Here is a 20748-nt window from a genome sequence, read left to right as displayed (position 1 = left end):
GTTAATGCGATGCCCACTGCCATGTACCAATACATCAGATTCGAGCCAGCCAACCGATCCCATTAGCTCAGTGGTCAAGTGGTAAAACATCTGCACTAGAAAGCAGGAGGTTGTGGGTTCGAGTCCCAACCGAGTGATTTTTTCCAACTTTTACTCAGGAGGTAACACACTGAGTATTCAGTGTTTATACATCAATGAAGGGCAAAACCTGATTTGACATACATTGTATTAATACTATGATCCACTAGTTTATCTGACCAACAAATACTAAAAATGGGCCTGATATGGTTGGTATGAGATCTGAGGAGTGTTGGCTTTGCAATGTTTTATCAACCACCCTTTGCCTCAACCATACCGGTATGTAATCTCTACCTACCTTTTGTGTTAGCAGTAACTCTGTGTTGTGCATTCCTCCGTGTTCTGTTGTTCTGTGGTCTGCTTGGCACTTCGGCTTTTAAACCCAATATTTCACCCTCTGGAGAAAAAAAAACCAGACAGGCAAGTAAGAAGAAAACATGAGACGTCTTGGAAATTACAGGTTACACCTTCATATACCTTTGAAATCTGATGGACAGTGTGTGCAGATATATAATTGTTTGCCAGAATAAAATGCAATGTTCAAAGTTGGGTCAAAAGTCTTCTAATGCCCGACTGTAATTCATTGTAATAAACCAGTTCTGTATTTCAATGACCTGAGGTCATTTGGGATAACATTGCTGACACGATGTTAGGCGATGTTACGCGCACGACCACTCTGGTGGTAATTTACACACAAGCGTCGCGCACCCGCATTCATGCACCTTTGATCGTTCTACTATCCCGAATGACCGGTGACCCATATCGTTGTGCACATAAGCAGTTGAAATACCGAACTGGCTTATCCATGGCATTCCTTGAGTTGTTTGCTTGTTTGGAAAAGGATGAGACATTTAGGACAACTTGAAGAACTGTTGACACTTAAAATACCCAATACAAGGGAACTTGACTAGGTTTACTCTTAATAATGTTCAAATGGGGGCAGTTCCGCAGTGTCAGACGTACATTTTGGGCAATTCAACAGTGTATGTAATTGTAGTTATAATCACGGGGTAGATTTTAATTCTGATAAAACATATCAGTTAGTCACTAGTTACTTTGATGAGTCAAAGAAGAAATTATTCATCCAACTTTGTTGCTGTAGTAGAAATTGGCTCAAAACACCGGACGTACTCAGACAAATCAATTTTTTGTATTGTCATCAATTGATTTTCCATTTACAAGTAACAGCCAAACTGTTGAACTTGTTAGGGAATGTACAACATTTGCTTTTGCTGTAATGTTCAAAATAAGTGCATCTGGGGGATTAGTGTGCTATAAAAAATATTGTTAAAGGGCATGTACAACATTTGCTTTTGCTGCAATAATCAGAAATAAATGGATTTGGAGGATTAGTATGTTTTAGCAAATATTGTTAAAATGACTTGTTTCACGTTTTGGGCTTGTAGATGTTGGAAAAACCAAGAAAACCATTCATGTTCTTGTAGTCTGGTTCACAGACCCCATTTAAGATGAAACGGAGAATTTATAGACTTTGGGGGATTGTAAGATCAGAGAGGCAGTCTAGTAGGCTTGTACCCCTTCAAAGGTGTGTAATCAATTGCACAGAAAACACAGAATAACTAATTATGAAAAATTAGGAGTAGTTTAAAAAAAAAAACAGTTTTCTCCATTGCTGGTCGGCCGACCAGCGTTGGAAAAATACCATTTTTTTTTTTTAAATGTCAGCACACCAGGAGCCACGATTTTACAGGATGCTTTAGGCTGTCATTCCCTAAAGTTGAAAAAAATCACTCCGGTCGAACCCATGACCTCCTGCTTTCTAGTGCAGATGTCTTACCACTTGACCACCGAGCTAACGGGATCAGTTGGCTGGTTCGAATCTGATGTACATAGCAGCGGGTACTACATTAACTATTCATAAGATGGTAAGACATCTGCAATAGAAAGCAGGAGGTCGTGGGTTCGAGTCCCACCGGAGTGATTTTTTTCCAACTTTCACTCGGGAGGAAACACACTGAGAATACAGTGTTTATACATCGGTGATGGACAAAACCTAATTTGGTTTTATTAGTCAATTGACTCATGTAATTTCAGCAAGCACACACTGCATATGCCTCCATGTTATTTTGGCAAGATGTGTTGCCAATATACCAGTGTGGAAAGACTGTGGTTTCTAAAATAACTAAGATCAAAGTGCTTTACATTATTATTACCCCTGATCATTGGGCCAATGAAACATTGCAAATACAATCTCAGCTTCCTGTGGAATATGGATTTTTATTCACGAGGAAGTCATTTTAGTCATGTTCCCTGACAGTATTTTATAAACTATTGAATAGGATGGTGCCAGACTATTTTTGCATTCTAGCCTCACTTTCAATTTTTATTTTAAATGTGGCTTAAAAACATTAGGGTATGTTTAACAACAAATTTAAATTTTCATTAAAGCAGACTGGTATTAATTTGTAATTAATTTTATGTCACTGCTTTAATTTCTCTTTGCAAGTTCCAAATATGAAGATTTTACCTCGCTTTCAATTTAATATAGTCGACTCCTGAATAAAGCCCATACAGCTCGGTGTAGTCATTTCGACGCAAGGTAGCTAAAATCAATCACAATTGCGATCTCTGTTCTCACAGGTACCCATTTACTCCTGGGTGGGGCGAAGCAATGAGTGACAAAGTGTCTTGCCAAAGGGAACATGCACCATAACCCCAGGCTGGACTCGAACCCACAACCTGTAGAATTACCCGCAGACAACGAGTTCAATGCTCCAGACCATGAGGCCAGGGCACTCCACATATTTAGAAATGTTTTGCCAATTCATGCAACAACACAAACACCAGGTAATATAATCTATTTGAAACCCCTGCCCGTTGTCCAAACTGCACACATGTGCATTTATCTTTATTGGTACCTTCAAGGATGTAACTGGGGTCCAAGTTGCTGGAGGGCCCTAAAGGGACCTCAGTTTCTAGTAGGAGGCAGTCTTTGAGCAGAGGGGTCCATGCCCCTCATCCTCCTCCCCTATCATTAGCTATGCCACTGGGCACCTTTGTCAAGTTCATTTAAGATTATAAGGAATCAATGAAGGGAGTTCCTACTTTTCATTGAGGGAGTGAATCTTGGAGCGATCTCTCTCAATCACAGTCTGCATCTCTTCCATCCTGACCCTACGATCCTCCAGCAAGGCTTCCGTCTGCTCTCTAGATAGCTCAGCTTGTTCCTTCATCTGAGATTGTAGAGCTTCAATCTGTAGCAACAGACTCTCTGGCTCTGCCTGCTGCTGGTCTGAATCAGGATGGACAGCTTTGGGCTGGGCGCTGTTGGACTGAAATGAGGATTGGAAAATATTGATGGATGGTAACAGGATCAACCTGCTGGTACAGACTCGGACAAAAGAAACCACCCTTTTGGAGATGATCTGATCAATTATCGTGATTGAAGCAACTTTACTGGGATAACGTATGTAACTAAACTCACTTCTCAGGGGAGTAACTACAGGTAATTTCATCAGCTGATCAAGGAATTATCAACACACCTACCAAAAGCTGCAACAGATATATATATTTACTATTAATACTATGAAAGTAAGTAAAGTCTGTCATTAGCCAATACATCTCCGGTTTCAAAGGCATGAAACGACCGAGGATATTTTTTTATCCCCCCTGGATAGGATGCCAGTCCATTGCAGGTTACTTCCCAGCTAATATCGGTACCTATTTATACTCCTGGGTGGAGAGAGGCAAGTGGGGGTGAAGTGGCTTGCCCAAGGACACACATATAACCGGCAACTAGATTCGGACCCCTGACCCTCTGATCATGAGTCACAAACCTTAACCATATTAATGCTTAAAAAAAAATTAAAATCCCATAGACCTTATAAATAGTTAATGCGATGCCCGCTGCCATGTACCAATACATCAGATTCGAGCCAGCCAACCGATCCCATTAGCTCAGTGGTCAAGTGGTAAAACATCTGCACTAGAAAGCAGGAGGTTGTGGGTTCGAGTCCCAACCGAGTGATTTTTTCCAACTTTTACTCAGGAGGTAACACACTGAGTATTCAGTGTTTATACATCAATGAAGGGCAAAACCTGATTTGACATACATTGTATTAATACTATGATCCACTAGTTTATCTGACCAACAAATACTAAAAATGGGCCTGATATGGTTGGTATGAGATCTGAGGAGTGTTGGCTTTGCAATGTTTTATCAACCACCCTTTGCCTCAACCATACCGGTATGTAATCTCTACCTACCTTTTGTGTTAGCAGTAACTCTGTGTTGTGCATTCCTCCGTGTTCTGTTGTTCTGTGGTCTGCTTGGCACTTCGGCTTTTAAACCCAATATTTCACCCTCTGGAAAAAAAAAAACCAGACATTGCTGGTCGGCCGACCAGCGTTGGAAAAATACCATTTTTTTTAAAAAATGTCAGCACACCAGGAGCCACGATTTTACAGGATGCTTTAGGCTGTCATTCCCTAAAGTTGAAAAAAATCACTCCGGTCGAACCCATGACCTCCTGCTTTCTAGTGCAGATGTCTTACCACTTGACCACCGAGCTAACGGGATCAGTTGGCTGGTTCGAATCTGATGTACATAGCAGCGGGTACTACATTAACTATTCATAAGATGGTAAGACATCTGCAATAGAAAGCAGGAGGTCGTGGGTTCGAGTCCCACCGGAGTGATTTTTTTCCAACTTTCACTCGGGAGGAAACACACTGAGAATACAGTGTTTATACATCGGTGATGGACAAAACCTAATTTGGTTTTATTAGTCAATTGACTCATGTAATTTCAGCAAGCACACACTGCATATGCCTCCATGTTATTTTGGCAAGATGTGTTGCCAATATACTAGTGTGGAAAGACTGTGGTTTCTAAAATAACTAAGATCAAAGTGCTTTACATTATTATTACCCCTGATCATTGGGCCAATGAAACATTGCAAATACAATCTCAGCTTCCTGTGGAATATGGATTTTTATTCACGAGGAAGTCATTTTAGTCATGTTCCCTGACAGTATTTTATAAACTATTGAATAGGATGGTGCCAGACTATTTTTGCATTCTAGCCTCACTTTCAATTTTTATTTTAAATGTGGCTTAAAAACATTAGGGTATGTTTAACAACAAATTTAAATTTTCATTAAAGCAGACTGGTATTAATTTGTAATTAATTTTATGTCACTGCTTTAATTTCTCTTTGCAAGTTCCAAATATGAAGATTTTACCTCGCTTTCAATTTAATATAGTCGACTCCTGAATAAAGCCCATACAGCTCGGTGTAGTCATTTCGACGCAAGGTAGCTAAAATCAATCACAATTGCGATCTCTGTTCTCACAGGTACCCATTTACTCCTGGGTGGGGCGAAGCAATGAGTGACAAAGTGTCTTGCCAAAGGGAACATGCACCATAACCCCAGGCTGGACTCGAACCCACAACCTGTAGAATTACCCGCAGACAACGAGTTCAATGCTCCAGACCATGAGGCCAGGGCACTCCACATATTTAGAAATGTTTTGCCAATTCATGCAACAACACAAACACCAGGTAATATAATCTATTTGAAACCCCTGCCCGTTGTCCAAACTGCACACATGTGCATTTATCTTTATTGGTACCTTCAAGGATGTAACTGGGGTCCAAGTTGCTGGAGGGCCCTAAAGGGACCTCAGTTTCTAGTAGGAGGCAGTCTTTGAGCAGAGGGGTCCATGCCCCTCATCCTCCTCCCCTATCATTAGCTATGCCACTGGGCACCTTTGTCAAGTTCATTTAAGATTATAAGGAATCAATGAAGGGAGTTCCTACTTTTCATTGAGGGAGTGAATCTTGGAGCGATCTCTCTCAATCACAGTCTGCATCTCTTCCATCCTGACCCTACGATCCTCCAGCAAGGCTTCCGTCTGCTCTCTAGATAGCTCAGCTTGTTCCTTCATCTGAGATTGTAGAGCTTCAATCTGTAGCAACAGACTCTCTGGCTCTGCCTGCTGCTGGTCTGAATCAGGATGGACAGCTTTGGGCTGGGCGCTGTTGGACTGAAATGAGGATTGGAAAATATTGATGGATGGTAACAGGATCAACCTGCTGGTACAGACTCGGACAAAAGAAACCACCCTTTTGGAGATGATCTGATCAATTATCGTGATTGAAGCAACTTTACTGGGATAACGTATGTAACTAAACTCACTTCTCAGGGGAGTAACTACAGGTAATTTCATCAGCTGATCAAGGAATTATCAACACACCTACCAAAAGCTGCAACAGATATATATATTTACTATTAATACTATGAAAGTAAGTAAAGTCTGTCATTAGCCAATACATCTCCGGTTTCAAAGGCATGAAACGACCGAGGATATTTTTTTATCCCCCCTGGATAGGATGCCAGTCCATTGCAGGTTACTTCCCAGCTAATATCGGTACCTATTTATACTCCTGGGTGGAGAGAGGCAAGTGGGGGTGAAGTGGCTTGCCCAAGGACACACATATAACCGGCAACTAGATTCGGACCCCTGACCCTCTGATCATGAGTCACAAACCTTAACCATATTAATGCTTAAAAAAAAATTAAAATCCCATAGACCTTATAAATAGTTAATGCGATGCCCGCTGCCATGTACCAATACATCAGATTCGAGCCAGCCAACCGATCCCATTAGCTCAGTGGTCAAGTGGTAAAACATCTGCACTAGAAAGCAGGAGGTTGTGGGTTCGAGTCCCAACCGAGTGATTTTTTCCAACTTTTACTCAGGAGGTAACACACTGAGTATTCAGTGTTTATACATCAATGAAGGGCAAAACCTGATTTGACATACATTGTATTAATACTATGATCCACTAGTTTATCTGACCAACAAATACTAAAAATGGGCCTGATATGGTTGGTATGAGATCTGAGGAGTGTTGGCTTTGCAATGTTTTATCAACCACCCTTTGCCTCAACCATACCGGTATGTAATCTCTACCTACCTTTTGTGTTAGCAGTAACTCTGTGTTGTGCATTCCTCCGTGTTCTGTTGTTCTGTGGTCTGCTTGGCACTTCGGCTTTTAAACCCAATATTTCACCCTCTGGAAAAAAAAAACCAGACATTGCTGGTCGGCCGACCAGCGTTGGAAAAATACCATTTTTTTTAAAAAATGTCAGCACACCAGGAGCCACGATTTTACAGGATGCTTTAGGCTGTCATTCCCTAAAGTTGAAAAAAATCACTCCGGTCGAACCCATGACCTCCTGCTTTCTAGTGCAGATGTCTTACCACTTGACCACCGAGCTAACGGGATCAGTTGGCTGGTTCGAATCTGATGTACATAGCAGCGGGTACTACATTAACTATTCATAAGATGGTAAGACATCTGCAATAGAAAGCAGGAGGTCGTGGGTTCGAGTCCCACCGGAGTGATTTTTTTCCAACTTTCACTCGGGAGGAAACACACTGAGAATACAGTGTTTATACATCGGTGATGGACAAAACCTAATTTGGTTTTATTAGTCAATTGACTCATGTAATTTCAGCAAGCACACACTGCATATGCCTCCATGTTATTTTGGCAAGATGTGTTGCCAATATACTAGTGTGGAAAGACTGTGGTTTCTAAAATAACTAAGATCAAAGTGCTTTACATTATTATTACCCCTGATCATTGGGCCAATGAAACATTGCAAATACAATCTCAGCTTCCTGTGGAATATGGATTTTTATTCACGAGGAAGTCATTTTAGTCATGTTCCCTGACAGTATTTTATAAACTATTGAATAGGATGGTGCCAGACTATTTTTGCATTCTAGCCTCACTTTCAATTTTTATTTTAAATGTGGCTTAAAAACATTAGGGTATGTTTAACAACAAATTTAAATTTTCATTAAAGCAGACTGGTATTAATTTGTAATTAATTTTATGTCACTGCTTTAATTTCTCTTTGCAAGTTCCAAATATGAAGATTTTACCTCGCTTTCAATTTAATATAGTCGACTCCTGAATAAAGCCCATACAGCTCGGTGTAGTCATTTCGACGCAAGGTAGCTAAAATCAATCACAATTGCGATCTCTGTTCTCACAGGTACCCATTTACTCCTGGGTGGGGCGAAGCAATGAGTGACAAAGTGTCTTGCCAAAGGGAACATGCACCATAACCCCAGGCTGGACTCGAACCCACAACCTGTAGAATTACCCACAGACAACGAGTTCAATGCTCCAGACCATGAGGCCAGGGCACTCCACATATTTAGAAATGTTTTGCCAATTCATGCAACAACACAAACACCAGGTAATATAATCTATTTGAAACCCCTGCCCGTTGTCCAAACTGCACACATGTGCATTTATCTTTATTGGTACCTTCAAGGATGTAACTGGGGTCCAAGTTGCTGGAGGGCCCTAAAGGGACCTCAGTTTCTAGTAGGAGGCAGTCTTTGAGCAGAGGGGTCCATGCCCCTCATCCTCCTCCCCTATCATTAGCTATGCCACTGGGCACCTTTGTCAAGTTCATTTAAGATTATAAGGAATCAATGAAGGGAGTTCCTACTTTTCATTGAGGGAGTGAATCTTGGAGCGATCTCTCTCAATCACAGTCTGCATCTCTTCCATCCTGACCCTACGATCCTCCAGCAAGGCTTCCGTCCGCTCTCTAGATAGCTCAGCTTGTTCCTTCATCTGAGATTGTAGAGCTTCAATCTGTAGCAACAGACTCTCTGGCTCTGCCTGCTGCTGGTCTGAATCAGGATAGACAGCTTTGGGCTGGGCGCTGTTGGACTGAAATGAGGATTGGAAAATATTGATGGATGGTAACAGGATCAACCTGCTGGTACAGACTCGGACAAAAGAAACCACCATTTTGGAGATGATCTGATCAATTATCGTGATTGAAGCAACTTTACTGGGATAACGTATGTAACTAATCTTGGAAAGTTCATGGTATGATGAGGCGGCTTTTTTGCCAAACTCACTTCTCAGGGGAGTAACTACAGGTAATTTCATCAGCTGATCAAGGAATTATCAACACACCTACCAAAAGCTGCAACAGATATATATATTTACTATTAATACTATGAAAGTAAGTAAAGTCTGTCATTAGCCAATACATCTCCGGTTTCAAAGGCATGAAACGACCGAGGATATTTTTTTATCCCCCCTGGATAGGATGCCAGTCCATTGCAGGTTACTTCCCAGCTAATATCGGTACCTATTTATACTCCTGGGTGGAGAGAGGCAAGTGGGGGTGAAGTGGCTTGCCCAAGGACACACATATAACCGGCAACTAGATTCGGACCCCTGACCCTCTGATCATGAGTCACAAACCTTAACCATATTAATGCTTAAAAAAAATTAAAATCCCATAGACCTTATAAATAGTTAATGCGATGCCCGCTGCCATGTACCAATACATCAGATTCGAGCCAGCCAACCGATCCCATTAGCTCAGTGGTCAAGTGGTAAAACATCTGCACTAGAAAGCAGGAGGTTGTGGGTTCGAGTCCCAACAGAGTGATTTTTTCCAACTTTTACTCAGGAGGTAACACACTGAGTATTCAGTGTTTATACATCAATGAAGGGCAAAACCTGATTTGACATACATTGTATTAATACTATGATCCACTAGTTTATCTGACCCACAAATACTAAAAATGGGCCTGATATGGTTGGTATGAGATCTGAGGAGTGTTGGCTTTGCAATGTTTTATCAACCACCCTTTGCCTCAACCATACCGGTATGTAATCTCTACCTACCTTTTGTGTTAGCAGTAACTCTGTGTTGTGCATTCCTCCGTGTTCTGTTGTTCTGTGGTCTGCTTGGCACTCTGGCTTTTAAACCCCAATATTTCACCCTCTGGAAAAAAAAAACCAGACAGGCAAGTAAGAAGAAAACATGAGACGTCTTGGAAATTACAGGTTACACCTTCATATACCTTTGAAATCTGATGGACAGTGTGTGCAGATATATAATTGTTTGCCAGAATAAAATGCAATGTTCAAAGTTGGGTCAAAAGTCTTCTAATGCCCGACTGTAATTCATTGTAATAAACCAGTTCTGTATTTCAATGACCTGAGGTCATTTGGGATAACATTGCTGACACGATGTTAGGCGATGTTACGCGCACGACCACTCTGGTGGTAATTTACACACAAGCGTCGCGCACCCGCATTCATGCGCCTTTGATCGTTCTACTATCCCGAATGACCGGTGACCCATATCGTTGTGCACATAAGCAGTTGAAATACCGAACTGGCTTATCCATGGCATTCCTTGAGTTGTTTGCTTGTTTGGAAAAGGATGAGACATTTAGGACAACTTGAAGAACTGTTGACACTTAAAATACCCAATACAAGGGAACTTGACTAGGTTTACTCTTAATAATGTTTAAATGGGGGCAGTTCCGCAGTGTCAGACGTACATTTTGGGCAATTCAACAGTGTATGTAATTGTAGTTATAATCACGGGGTAGATTTTAATTCTGATAAAACATATCAGTTAGTCACTAGTTACTTTGATGAGTCAAAGAAGAAATTATTCATCCAACTTTGTTGCTGTAGTAGAAATTGGCTCAAAACACCGGACGTACTCAGACAAATCAATTTTTTGTATTGTCATCAATTGATTTTCCATTGACAAGTAACAGCCAAACTGTTGAACTTGTTAGGGAATGTACAACATTTGCTTTTGCTGCAATGTTCAAAATAAGTGCATCTGGGGGATTAGTGTGCTATAAAAAATATTGTTAAAGGGCATGTACAACATTTGCTTTTGCTGCAATAATCAGAAATAAATGGATTTGGAGGATTAGTATGTTTTAGCAAATATTGTTAAAATGACTTGTTTCACGTTTTGGGCTTGTAGATGTTGGAAAAACCAAGAAAACCATTCATGTTCTTGTAGTCTGGTTCACAGACCCCATTTAAGATGAAACGGAGAATTTATAGACTTTGGGGGATTGTAAGATCAGAGAGGCAGTCTAGTAGGCTTGTACCCCTTCAAAGGTGTGTAATCAATTGCACAGAAAACACAGAATAACTAATTATGAAAAATTAGGAGTAGTTTTAAAAAAAAAAAACAGTTTTCTCCATTGCTGGTCGGCCGACCAGCGTTGGAAAAATACCATTTTTTTTAAAAAAATGTCAGCACACCAGGAGCCACGATTTTACAGGATGCTTTAGGCTGTCATTCCCTAACAATCCACTAAGGTATTTAGTGATACTTTGTTCATATCGTTTTGTAATATTTGCCAATGTTGTATCTTCCCTTTAAACTGACCTATTTCACGTTTTGGGTTCGGAAATGCCAGAAAATCTAAGAAATCCAACCATGTTCTTGTGGTCTGGTGACATGAGACGTAAGATGAGACGTAGCACTTTGTACACTTTGAGGAAGTTAGGTCAGAGAATCAGTCTAGCAGGCTTGTACCCCTACACAGATGCGTAATTGATTGCAAAGAAAATGCGGAATGACTAAATATGAAAAGTTAGGAGCAGTTTTTGAAAAAAGCCAGTTTTCTCCAACGATGTTCGGCGACCAGTGTATGAATAATACAAGGTTTCTTGAAAATGTCAGCACACAGGAGCCACGATTTTACAGGATGCTTTAGACTGTCATTCACTGACAGTCCAGTAATATATTTCGTCATAATTTGATCATTTCGTTTTTTGATGTTTGCAATGATGTTGTATCTTCCCTTTTAAATAAACTACATGTCAATAAAATACAGATAATATGCTTCAAATTGATATGTATATTTCTTTTGTGGCATTTTGGCCATTAAGAATTGTTGGCATTCAGGTTTATAATTCTGTAGAATTGCCCATGGATGGGCGAGGGAATTGATTAACAAATTTTGGCCAAGGACATTGACAAATATGAGTCTGCAGCCCCGTTGGTAGAGTTGCCAGTGCGGTGTTACACACTGACCTGCATGTGGATGTCTCTTTTGTGGGTGTTTCTGTGTGACAATTGCCCGCGTTGATGGTTCTTTGTGGAAGTATGTCACTTCAGGACCTGATGGGCTTGATAATGATAACAGATGCTGGATTCTGTCAAGTACAAATCAAATCATTGGAAAAGTTCAAGTTAGTACACCTTTGGTAAATCCAAACTAACAGGGTTTGTTTACTTCCATATCACATTATACGTGTAACTGATTGTACATGTGGGGTATTAAAGCAGCACCAACATTCATACATGTTCATGAATGCATCATCTCTAAACATACTTTTGCACTAGTGTGGAACAAATTGCAATTGCTTAGTCTAGACAAGGGTTGTGCAAAATATACCGAATATCCAAATATTTGATCATCCACCGAATATCCGAATAGCATTTTATCAAATTGAATTGTTTTTTTAATGTGAGCAATGACAAAAAAACGTCCATGATGTGATTTTATGAGTTTAAGTTGAGAGATTTGATTTGTTTAGTCAAACGCCACACTTTACGCAGATGGTTTGAGAGTTTTCATGAGGAATGTAAGCCCTAATGTGGATCTTCAATATCTGCCAAATGCCAGGTTGTCAGCTAGCTCAAAATCTATATCGATACATTCCAAATTATTTCAATGTCATTGGATGATTTTTTTGTTCAAATTCAAGTTCCAATATTCAAAGACTAAATTATTGGAAAAATGCACAACATTAATAGAGACCTGTTTTGTGAAGCACACCTAGAGAGAACTTGAAGCTCTACCCAGCCCTGCAAACAATGACCTGTACTCTGCCCGCAAGGTTGTCAGTCCGTCATTGCCAATCAAAGAATCCTCCCCAACAGTCACCATCCATCTGCACAACATACAGATTACAGGTACAATGTATATATACATGTACATGGATTCAATTCAGCCTCAGGACAGGCAGTAGCACTGCTATTGTGACAAGGTTTTTGCAGTCGCTTTGCCAACCAACCTCTTTGTCGACAACCACTTCAACGATTTGCTACTTCACCGAATAACCACTTCGCCTACTTGCCACTCCGTCGAATTACCACTTCGCTGCACGCAAACGCACGTACTAACAAGTTTGTTATGGTGTAAATCAAGGATTTTCTAATGTTTCTCTTCCCTTTCCTTTGTTTATACTCTGAACATTTTTGCATCTGCTCTCATTGGTTTAGTACACGTTTTCTAATCGAACTCGTCTTCCATTTACAATTCATTGATGACGTTGCATGTGTGTGTCCTTGATTTACACCATAAAGAAATGCCTACAGACACGTACATGTATGTATGGAGCCATAAAAATGAGTTACATGAAAAACTTGGGGTTGTTTTACCCCTTCCTATCCAAACCCATATGAGATTCAACTTTTTTCATTCTATAGTCAACTTGAAACAGTACTGAAGGGGATGAAGATTTAAAAAAAAAAAAAAAAAAAGTTTCTGAGAATTAACTGTGTGCGACCAAAAACATGGTCACCGTGTACGGACAGTCAATGATTAATATATTTTATAAATTCCACTTCTTCACTTTCAAAGTGAATTGAGAGGACAATGTCACATAAACCTAGTAAAAGAAGACACAACAAGTATGAAAACCACTTAATATTAAGTACCAGTCAGCTGTTATAATTACCATGAGTTTGTGCATGCGAGCATAATGTGTTAGCAAATACTTTCGGCGAAGTGGTAATTGGGCAAAGCAGTAATTTGGCTAAGTGGTAATTTGGCTGGTTTCGATCCAACTCGGACCCAAACCAAGTCGGACCCAAGCCAACTCGGACCCAGGCCAACTCGGACCCACTACCAACTCGGACCCACGCCAACTCAATCGGACCCACTACCAACTCGGATCCACAACCAACTCGGACCCACTACCAACTCGGACCCATGCATGACCAACTCGGACTCATCTTTTACAATCATTTGACAGCGTTTACAATTATTTGACAATTTCATAAAGTTTGTCCACTTATCATCTGTTAATACAGTGATGTTTTTAAGTATAAACAGTCACCATCCATCTGCACAACATACAGATTACAGGTACATGTACATGGATTCAATTCAGCCTCAGGACAGGCAGTAGCACTGCTATTGTGACAAGGTTTTTGCAGTCGCTTTGCCAACCAACCTCTTTGTCGACAACCACTTCAACGATTTGCTACTTCACCGAATAACCACTTCGCCTACTTGCCACTCCGTCGAATTACCACTTCGCTGAATGACCACTTCGCCGAATTGCACGCAAACGCACGTACTAACAAGTTTGTTATGGTGTAAATCAAGGATTTTCTAATGTTTCTCTTCCCTTTCCTTTGTTTATACTCTGAACATTTTTGCATCTGCTCTCATTGGTTTAGTACACGTTTTCTAATCAAACTCGTCTTCCATTTACAATTCACTGATGATGTTGCATGTGTGTGTCCTTGATTTACACCATAAAGAAATGCCTACAGACACGTACATGTATGTATGGAGCCATAAAAACGAGCTACATGAAAAACTTGGGGTTGTTTTACCCCTTCCTATCCAAACCCATATGAGATTCAACTTTTTTCATTCTATAGTCAACTTGAAACAGTACTGAAGGGGATGAAGATTTAAAAAGAAAAAAAAAAAGTTTCAGAATTAACTGTGTGCGACCAAAAACATGGTCACCGTGTACGGACAGTCAATGATTAATATATTTTATAAATTCCACTTCTGCACTTTCAAAGTGAATTGAGAGGACAATGTCACATAAACCTAGTAATAGAAGACACAACAAGTATGAAAACCACTTAATATTAAGTACCAGTCAGCTGTTATAATTACCATGAGTTTGTGCATGCGAGCATAATGTGTTAGCAAATACTTTCGGCGAAGTGGTAATTGGGCAAAGCAGTAATTTGGCTAAGTGGTAATTTGGCTGGTTTCGATCCAACTCGGACCCAAACCAAGTCGGACCCAAGCCAACTCGGACCCAGGCCAACTCGGACCCACTACCAACTCGGACCCACGCCAACTCAATCGGACCCACTACCAACTCGGATCCACAACCAACTCGGACCCACTACCAACTCAGACCCATGCATGACCAACTCGGACTTTTACAATTATTTGACAATTTCATAAAGTTTGTCCACTTATCATCTGTTAATACAGTGATGCTTTTAAGTATAAATTTTCATTGTAGTTGTCAGGTAAAATATCTGTATTGCAGCAGTTTGTCGTCGTAAAGCGCATTGAAATGCTTTTTTGAAATGCGCTTTAAAAGTGTAATTAATTATTTATTTTTATTATTTGTTTCCATTGAAACATATTGCGCTTTAACCAAAAGTAAAATTTAAAATTAAAGTTTAACCAATTATTCATTTTCATATTTGACATCGTTCACGCCATCTTGCTCAATTTAACAGCAATTCATTTCATTTTTAATTCAAACCACATAAATTCAAAACAGATCTTCATAGAAAAATAAAATTGGAAAGTATGACATTGAAACATAAACACTTTCAAACATGACACGATTAATTCAATAAATATAAGTAAACATTATAAGTCATTCAATAAAATAAATAAAGTATAAAACAAAGTCTATTCTAATTTCTACATGTACATTTGTATATGTATTTAACAAAAAAAACCACATAAACACCATTGCATACACTGCAAGAAAAACGAAGGTTCCATATTGAACAAAAAAGGTTAATCAAAAAAGTAAGTTACACAGATTCGTTAAAAAACCCACAAAACTCAAAGCCAGCATGTGAACTAAAAAAAAGATCAACTTATTAAATACCCTACAATTATGAAATGTCAATCATCAAAAAGGAGTATTGGAGCTCTGGGAAGATTATCCTTCAAGGCCTTACAGGTACATTAGCTGTCTGTATGTTCGACTATGATGTTCCATGGGGGAAAAAAGTTAATCAAAAAAGTATAAAAAGTTAAACAGATTCGTAAAAAAAAAAAAAAATTAAACAAACTAACAATTACATGAAATGAAAGGTCTACATGTATTTCAAATTAATAACTTCCTCACTGAACAACATTTTTGTGACATATTGAAATCCTTCATTGAGTGTGATTTAATTTGGTTTATATTATTTGCAGGGTTGTAGTTGAGACCGCATAGTCCGAGACCGAGACCGAGACCAGCCCCTTCAAGGCGGAGACCAATATGGTCCGAGACCGAGACCGAGACCAAGACCGCTGATAATAAATAACAATAGTCGAAATAAAAAAACAAGACACGTTATTATAGTTGAAACTTGTAACCTTTCTATTCACAAAGATTACAGACCAAAATTTTGACCAGTGGCAGTGTTGACAAATTGATACATGACACGTTACTTGAGCAAAAAGTAGTTATACTTAAGAAATATAATGGGCTGCACCCAATCTTGACAAAAGTAAAAGTTAAAGGTAGATGTTTCATCTGTTATAGGAACTCGGATCCTAAACTCCACAGTCACCCCTTGGTTTCAGCTATGACTTCTAACGGATATTTAAAGATGCAATTTTAATTTTACATTGTGCCTCTTTTTTTCCTTAAATAAATATAGGACTTAACTTCTAACAAGACTTGTGTACATGTACTTGATTTTAAAAAATGGGAGCTAGAAAATGTTGAATCAATTTTTAAATTTCTGTCATAGAATGTGGACTTGTACATGTAGACCCACAAGTTGTGAGGTGGTAGCCAGTATGTGCCAGATATGGATTTTTAATTTTTTTCTGAACGGGATTTTAATTTTTGAGGAATAATGGGGTACTTCAAACTGAGCAGCCAGAAAATGGGGTCTCATCATACACTCTCATGGCAACAGTGAGTGGTAACTGGTAAGAGTGTGTGAGTTCAATGCTGGAAAATCAGGTTGAAATATTTACTTTTTCTTCAAAATACTGTCCCAAATTAAAGAGATCATTGTGTGGGGTCGAAAATATATAACTAATTTGAAGCACCTCATTTATTATCAGAATACAAAATGCAAGTGATTACGCCCACAGGGGTGGGCTAAACTACACAATCCCCAAAAATGGTTGACCCTTATTGTATAAATTGTTAGAAGTTTATACTTTGCTTTATGTGCCCGACTCAACAGATAAATGCCGAACTTGTTCCAAATCGTTCAGTGACTGGAACTGCTGCAGCTTTACATGTACTTTGGAGACTTTCCAACGTGCTGTCAAGTCCAAACCGACCGCGATATATAACAAGCTTGATCTACGGGCTAGCAAATGTTTTAACTATTAATTGTACTGAACGAAGTAAACAAAAAGTAATCGATCAAGCTGTAAAAGCTACATATTGCCGGTCTCAACCCGAGACGAGCCAAAATATCGAGACCAAAGGGGACCTAGCCCCATAAATGTGGCCTATTTACTGGACTGCCTCCGTAAACATAGGCCACACATCCACATGTACAAAAATCTTGATTTTCACATTTAGGCTTAGTTTGTTTTTTTTTTGCTTTAGAAGCATACTCACCCTCTTTACAGGCTAATCAGAAAGTGCTGCCTTTTTCAGATGTCTAATTTTTGTGAAATTTCATTTTGAAATTTTGATACACAAACGTGTAAAAATGAATCTGGAAATTTCACGAAAAATATACATCTGAAAAAGGCAGCACTTTCTGATTAGCCTATAAAGAAGGTGAGTATACTTCTAAAGCAAAAAAACCCTACAAACTAAGCCTAAATGTGAAAATCAAAATTTGGCTCCGTCGACACGATTTTTGTACATGTGGATGTGTGGCCTATGTTTACGGAGGCAGTCCAGTAAATAGGCCACATTTATGGGGCTAAAGGGGACCAAGACCGAGACCAAGACCGAGACCACAGCTTCCGAGACCGAGACCAAGACCAGCAAAAAGTGGTCTCGAGACCGGTCTCGAGACCTACAACACTGATTATTTGGCACACACCCACAAAAAGCAGATGAAAAAGGAAAACATTGCACATATCCATTTCTTCATGTGAATGAGTAATAAGAGTGCAAAATCAATGTAGTATAATCAAACAACAAAACTAAAAGCCCCATTCTGACCAATATAATTACCGAATATCTTCACTATATAAGCACTATTAAGATGACCTACATGTATAAATATAATCTCTGAAACTAATGATTAAGTCATTGTTGGGTCTGAGTTGGTCGTGCTTGGGTCCGAGTTGGTAGTGGGTCCGAGTTGGTCTTGGGTCCGAGTTGGTAGTGGGTCCGAGTTGGTAGTGGGTCCGAGTTGGCGTGGGTCCAACTTGGCATGGGTCCGACTTGGTTTGGGTCCGAGTTGACCTGATGCCATTTGGCTAAGTGGTTATTCGGCGAAGTGGTAATTCAGCAAAGTGACCAACACCCGTGACAAGCTCAACACACTAATCCAGATCAGCTAATCACTATGATCCATGCAGTGCAGAACATTAGCTGAGAGCCTTAGTCAAGACTTAAAACATCTTCATCAGACAATCCCACGCACCTTTTTCTATCTTCCAGTTCTTGTATCTTCAGGCGGTCATTTTCAGCAAAGAGCCTTAAGACATGATCTCTCTCCTGGAAGAGATAAACCTGCATGTCACTCAGGGCCTTCTGGAGCTCAGCGATTTCTTCCTCACGTTGGCGTAACTCCCATTCAAGCTTATGCTAAACAACAAAGAAAGGGACAAGTATTGTTGTGCTACATGTGACTATGATTTGCAAGTTTATGAGTTGTTCCATTGGAGTAGTGGTAATTTGTACATGTACACACACTGACATAATAATAACCAGAGAAATTTGAAAAAAAAAACAGTATTGTGATTGAAAACATTGGACTATTATTCAAAGTGTTTATTTGAAATCTTATATTTCCCTTTACTTCCTTAATCCAATAACACTTTTACAAAAAGTAACAAATGATGTCACTGTAAAACCTGGTCTTGAAATTGGTTTAAAAAAACCCATTTTCTAACATCTAAGGGGAAAAGATACTATAAAGACCAGGGACAACATTACCCATGCAACTACATGTACGGGGTCTTGACTGATTGATAGATTGCTGTCGTCTTGGATATGTGTCAGAGCAAAACGGGGAATTTTTGTGGGTCATTTTTGGCAGAGTTGGGACAAACTTGACCTATTTAGTTTGTGTACATGTAGGTTACTCAGTATGTAAAGAATGTAAAGAAGCGGAGGCTGATTCCAGAAGTAATGTCATAGATAGAGGGCAGGCTTTTGATTTTTTAAGGGAAATTTGGGGGTAAAATGATGATGACAGAACGGCGACAACAAGCTTCCCAAAAATAAAGATGGCAATCACCACGCAATGTACCGTGCGATCATGTACCATGAGTCTGAGCATGCATGGCGCGCTGAATCGCAAGGCCCAAACAGCACAGTAAATTTTAGTCCAAAATTTGGGACTCTCAATACTGTGTACATGTATGAGAGTCCCAAAACTTAAGGTATCCATATCGTGCAAAAGTTTGTGCTGCATAATAAAACCAGTGTGAATCAAATTTGCAAGCTTCTTACTCACTACAGTTTCTTCAATAATCCCCCAAACTTCTGCCTCGCAAAGTTGCTGTTGTGAGCATTGCATCACCAAAAATTCAGCTTTTAATTCTAATTTTGCAGAGAGTTATCGAAATCCTAGCCCGACTGCGTCTGGCCGTACAGTACTATCGCAAGCTCTGTAGTACGGCCAGACGCCCAATGCTTCCACAGAGACTGAATTTTTTTGGCCGCTGATGTAGCGATTTTGCTACAGATTTCGATCAAGATTATCTTTTCATCCAGGACACAAATTCCAAAGTTAAGGTTCTTAGTCGTAGAGCAACTCATACCTTTTCGAAAAAACGTTCTTTTGTCTCAATATTTTCATCCATCTGGCCAAAAGCCGACTTTTCAGTCATCATCTTCCACAAACATCGTCCCGAAAATGCTCCCCCATGCGATTTCAAAATGGCGGCCGCGCTGTAATGTATGCATTATGCGAGCGCGCTTGGGCAAGATAATGAATATGCATTATTTAGTTCATGACCTCGTGTTTGTATGGCCAGCCGCGCCGAGTGTCCGACAAACGTCATAAACTATGATGCATATTCATTACCTTGCCCAAGCGCACTCGCATAATGCATACATTACAGCGCGGCCGCCATTTTGAAATCGCAAGGGGGAGCATTTTCGGGACGATATTTGTGGAAGATGACTGAAAAGTCGGCTTTTGGCCAGATGGATGAAAATATTGAGACAAAAGAACGTTTTTTCGAAAAGGTATGAGTTGCTCTACGACTAAGAACCTTAACTTTGGAAATTTGTGTCCTGGATGAAAAGATAATCTCGATCGAAATCTGTAGCAAAATCGCTACATCAGCGGCCAAAAAAATTCAGCCTCTGTGGAAGCATTGGGCGTCTGGCCGTACTACAGAGCTTGCGATAGTACTGTACGGCAAGACGCAGTCGGGCTATCGAAATCCATACGTGAGACATCACGTTGATGTGTACTGCAATGCATTGTGCAAAAAGACTCCTCAGCTATAACATTATTATCGTGTAGATAAAACAGCGCCCTCTTGTTGATCTGAGTGAATGCAAAATGTTTCATTTTTTAACAGAGGGCGCTATGTTCATTTGGCCATCGAATAAAAAACAAGTTAGCTGCAAGGCTCTACATACACCGGGGGTCAGACAAGACGACCGTTGAGACAACTCGACTCGGGACAAGTCACCCGTTGAGACAACTCGACCGTTGAGACAACTCGACCGTATGTGCGATAAATGGAAAGACAAGTCGACCGTTGAGACAAGTCGCCTCGCA

The 20748-nt window shown here is 39.9% G+C and overlaps 1 protein-coding gene across 1 annotated transcript; it reads right to left on the bottom strand.

Annotated features, from left to right (window-relative positions):
• Window positions 1-8946: 8946 nt before the first annotated feature.
• On the bottom strand, window positions 8947-19830 carry LOC119722183 (coiled-coil domain-containing protein 77-like). Its single transcript, XM_038192230.1, has 5 exons — window positions 19775-19830; window positions 18430-18593; window positions 11953-12074; window positions 9826-9879; window positions 8947-8951 (listed from the first exon to the last, which is right to left on the bottom strand). Exons 1-5 carry the CDS (start codon window positions 19814-19816, stop codon window positions 8947-8949), a joined length of 387 nt encoding a protein of 128 aa, XP_038048158.1. The 5' UTR covers window positions 19817-19830.
• Window positions 19831-20748: the final 918 nt, after the last annotated feature.

Source organism: Patiria miniata, unplaced genomic scaffold (assembly GCF_015706575.1).
Source record: "Patiria miniata isolate m_02_andy unplaced genomic scaffold, ASM1570657v1 HiC_scaffold_14, whole genome shotgun sequence".
Taxonomy (NCBI): Eukaryota; Metazoa; Echinodermata; class Asteroidea; order Valvatida; family Asterinidae; genus Patiria; species Patiria miniata.
This window is presented reverse-complemented; position numbering and strand designations above follow the sequence as displayed.

What these genes read in the sequence shown, in the direction of transcription:
- LOC119722183 (XM_038192230.1), bottom strand. Translation starts at nt 19,816, where the DNA reads ATGGATGAAAATATTGAGACAAAAGAACGTTTTTTCGAAAAG. An exon ending in AAGAACGTTTTTTCGAAAAG is followed by an intron (nt 18,594 to 19,774) that starts GTATGAGTTGCT and finishes TTTGTTGTTTAG; the next exon opens with CATAAGCTTGAATGGGAGTT. An exon ending in AAAGAGACATCCACATGCAG is followed by an intron (nt 9,880 to 11,952) that starts GTCAGTGTGTAA and finishes TTTTTTTTCCAG; the next exon opens with AGGGTGAAATATTGGGGTTT.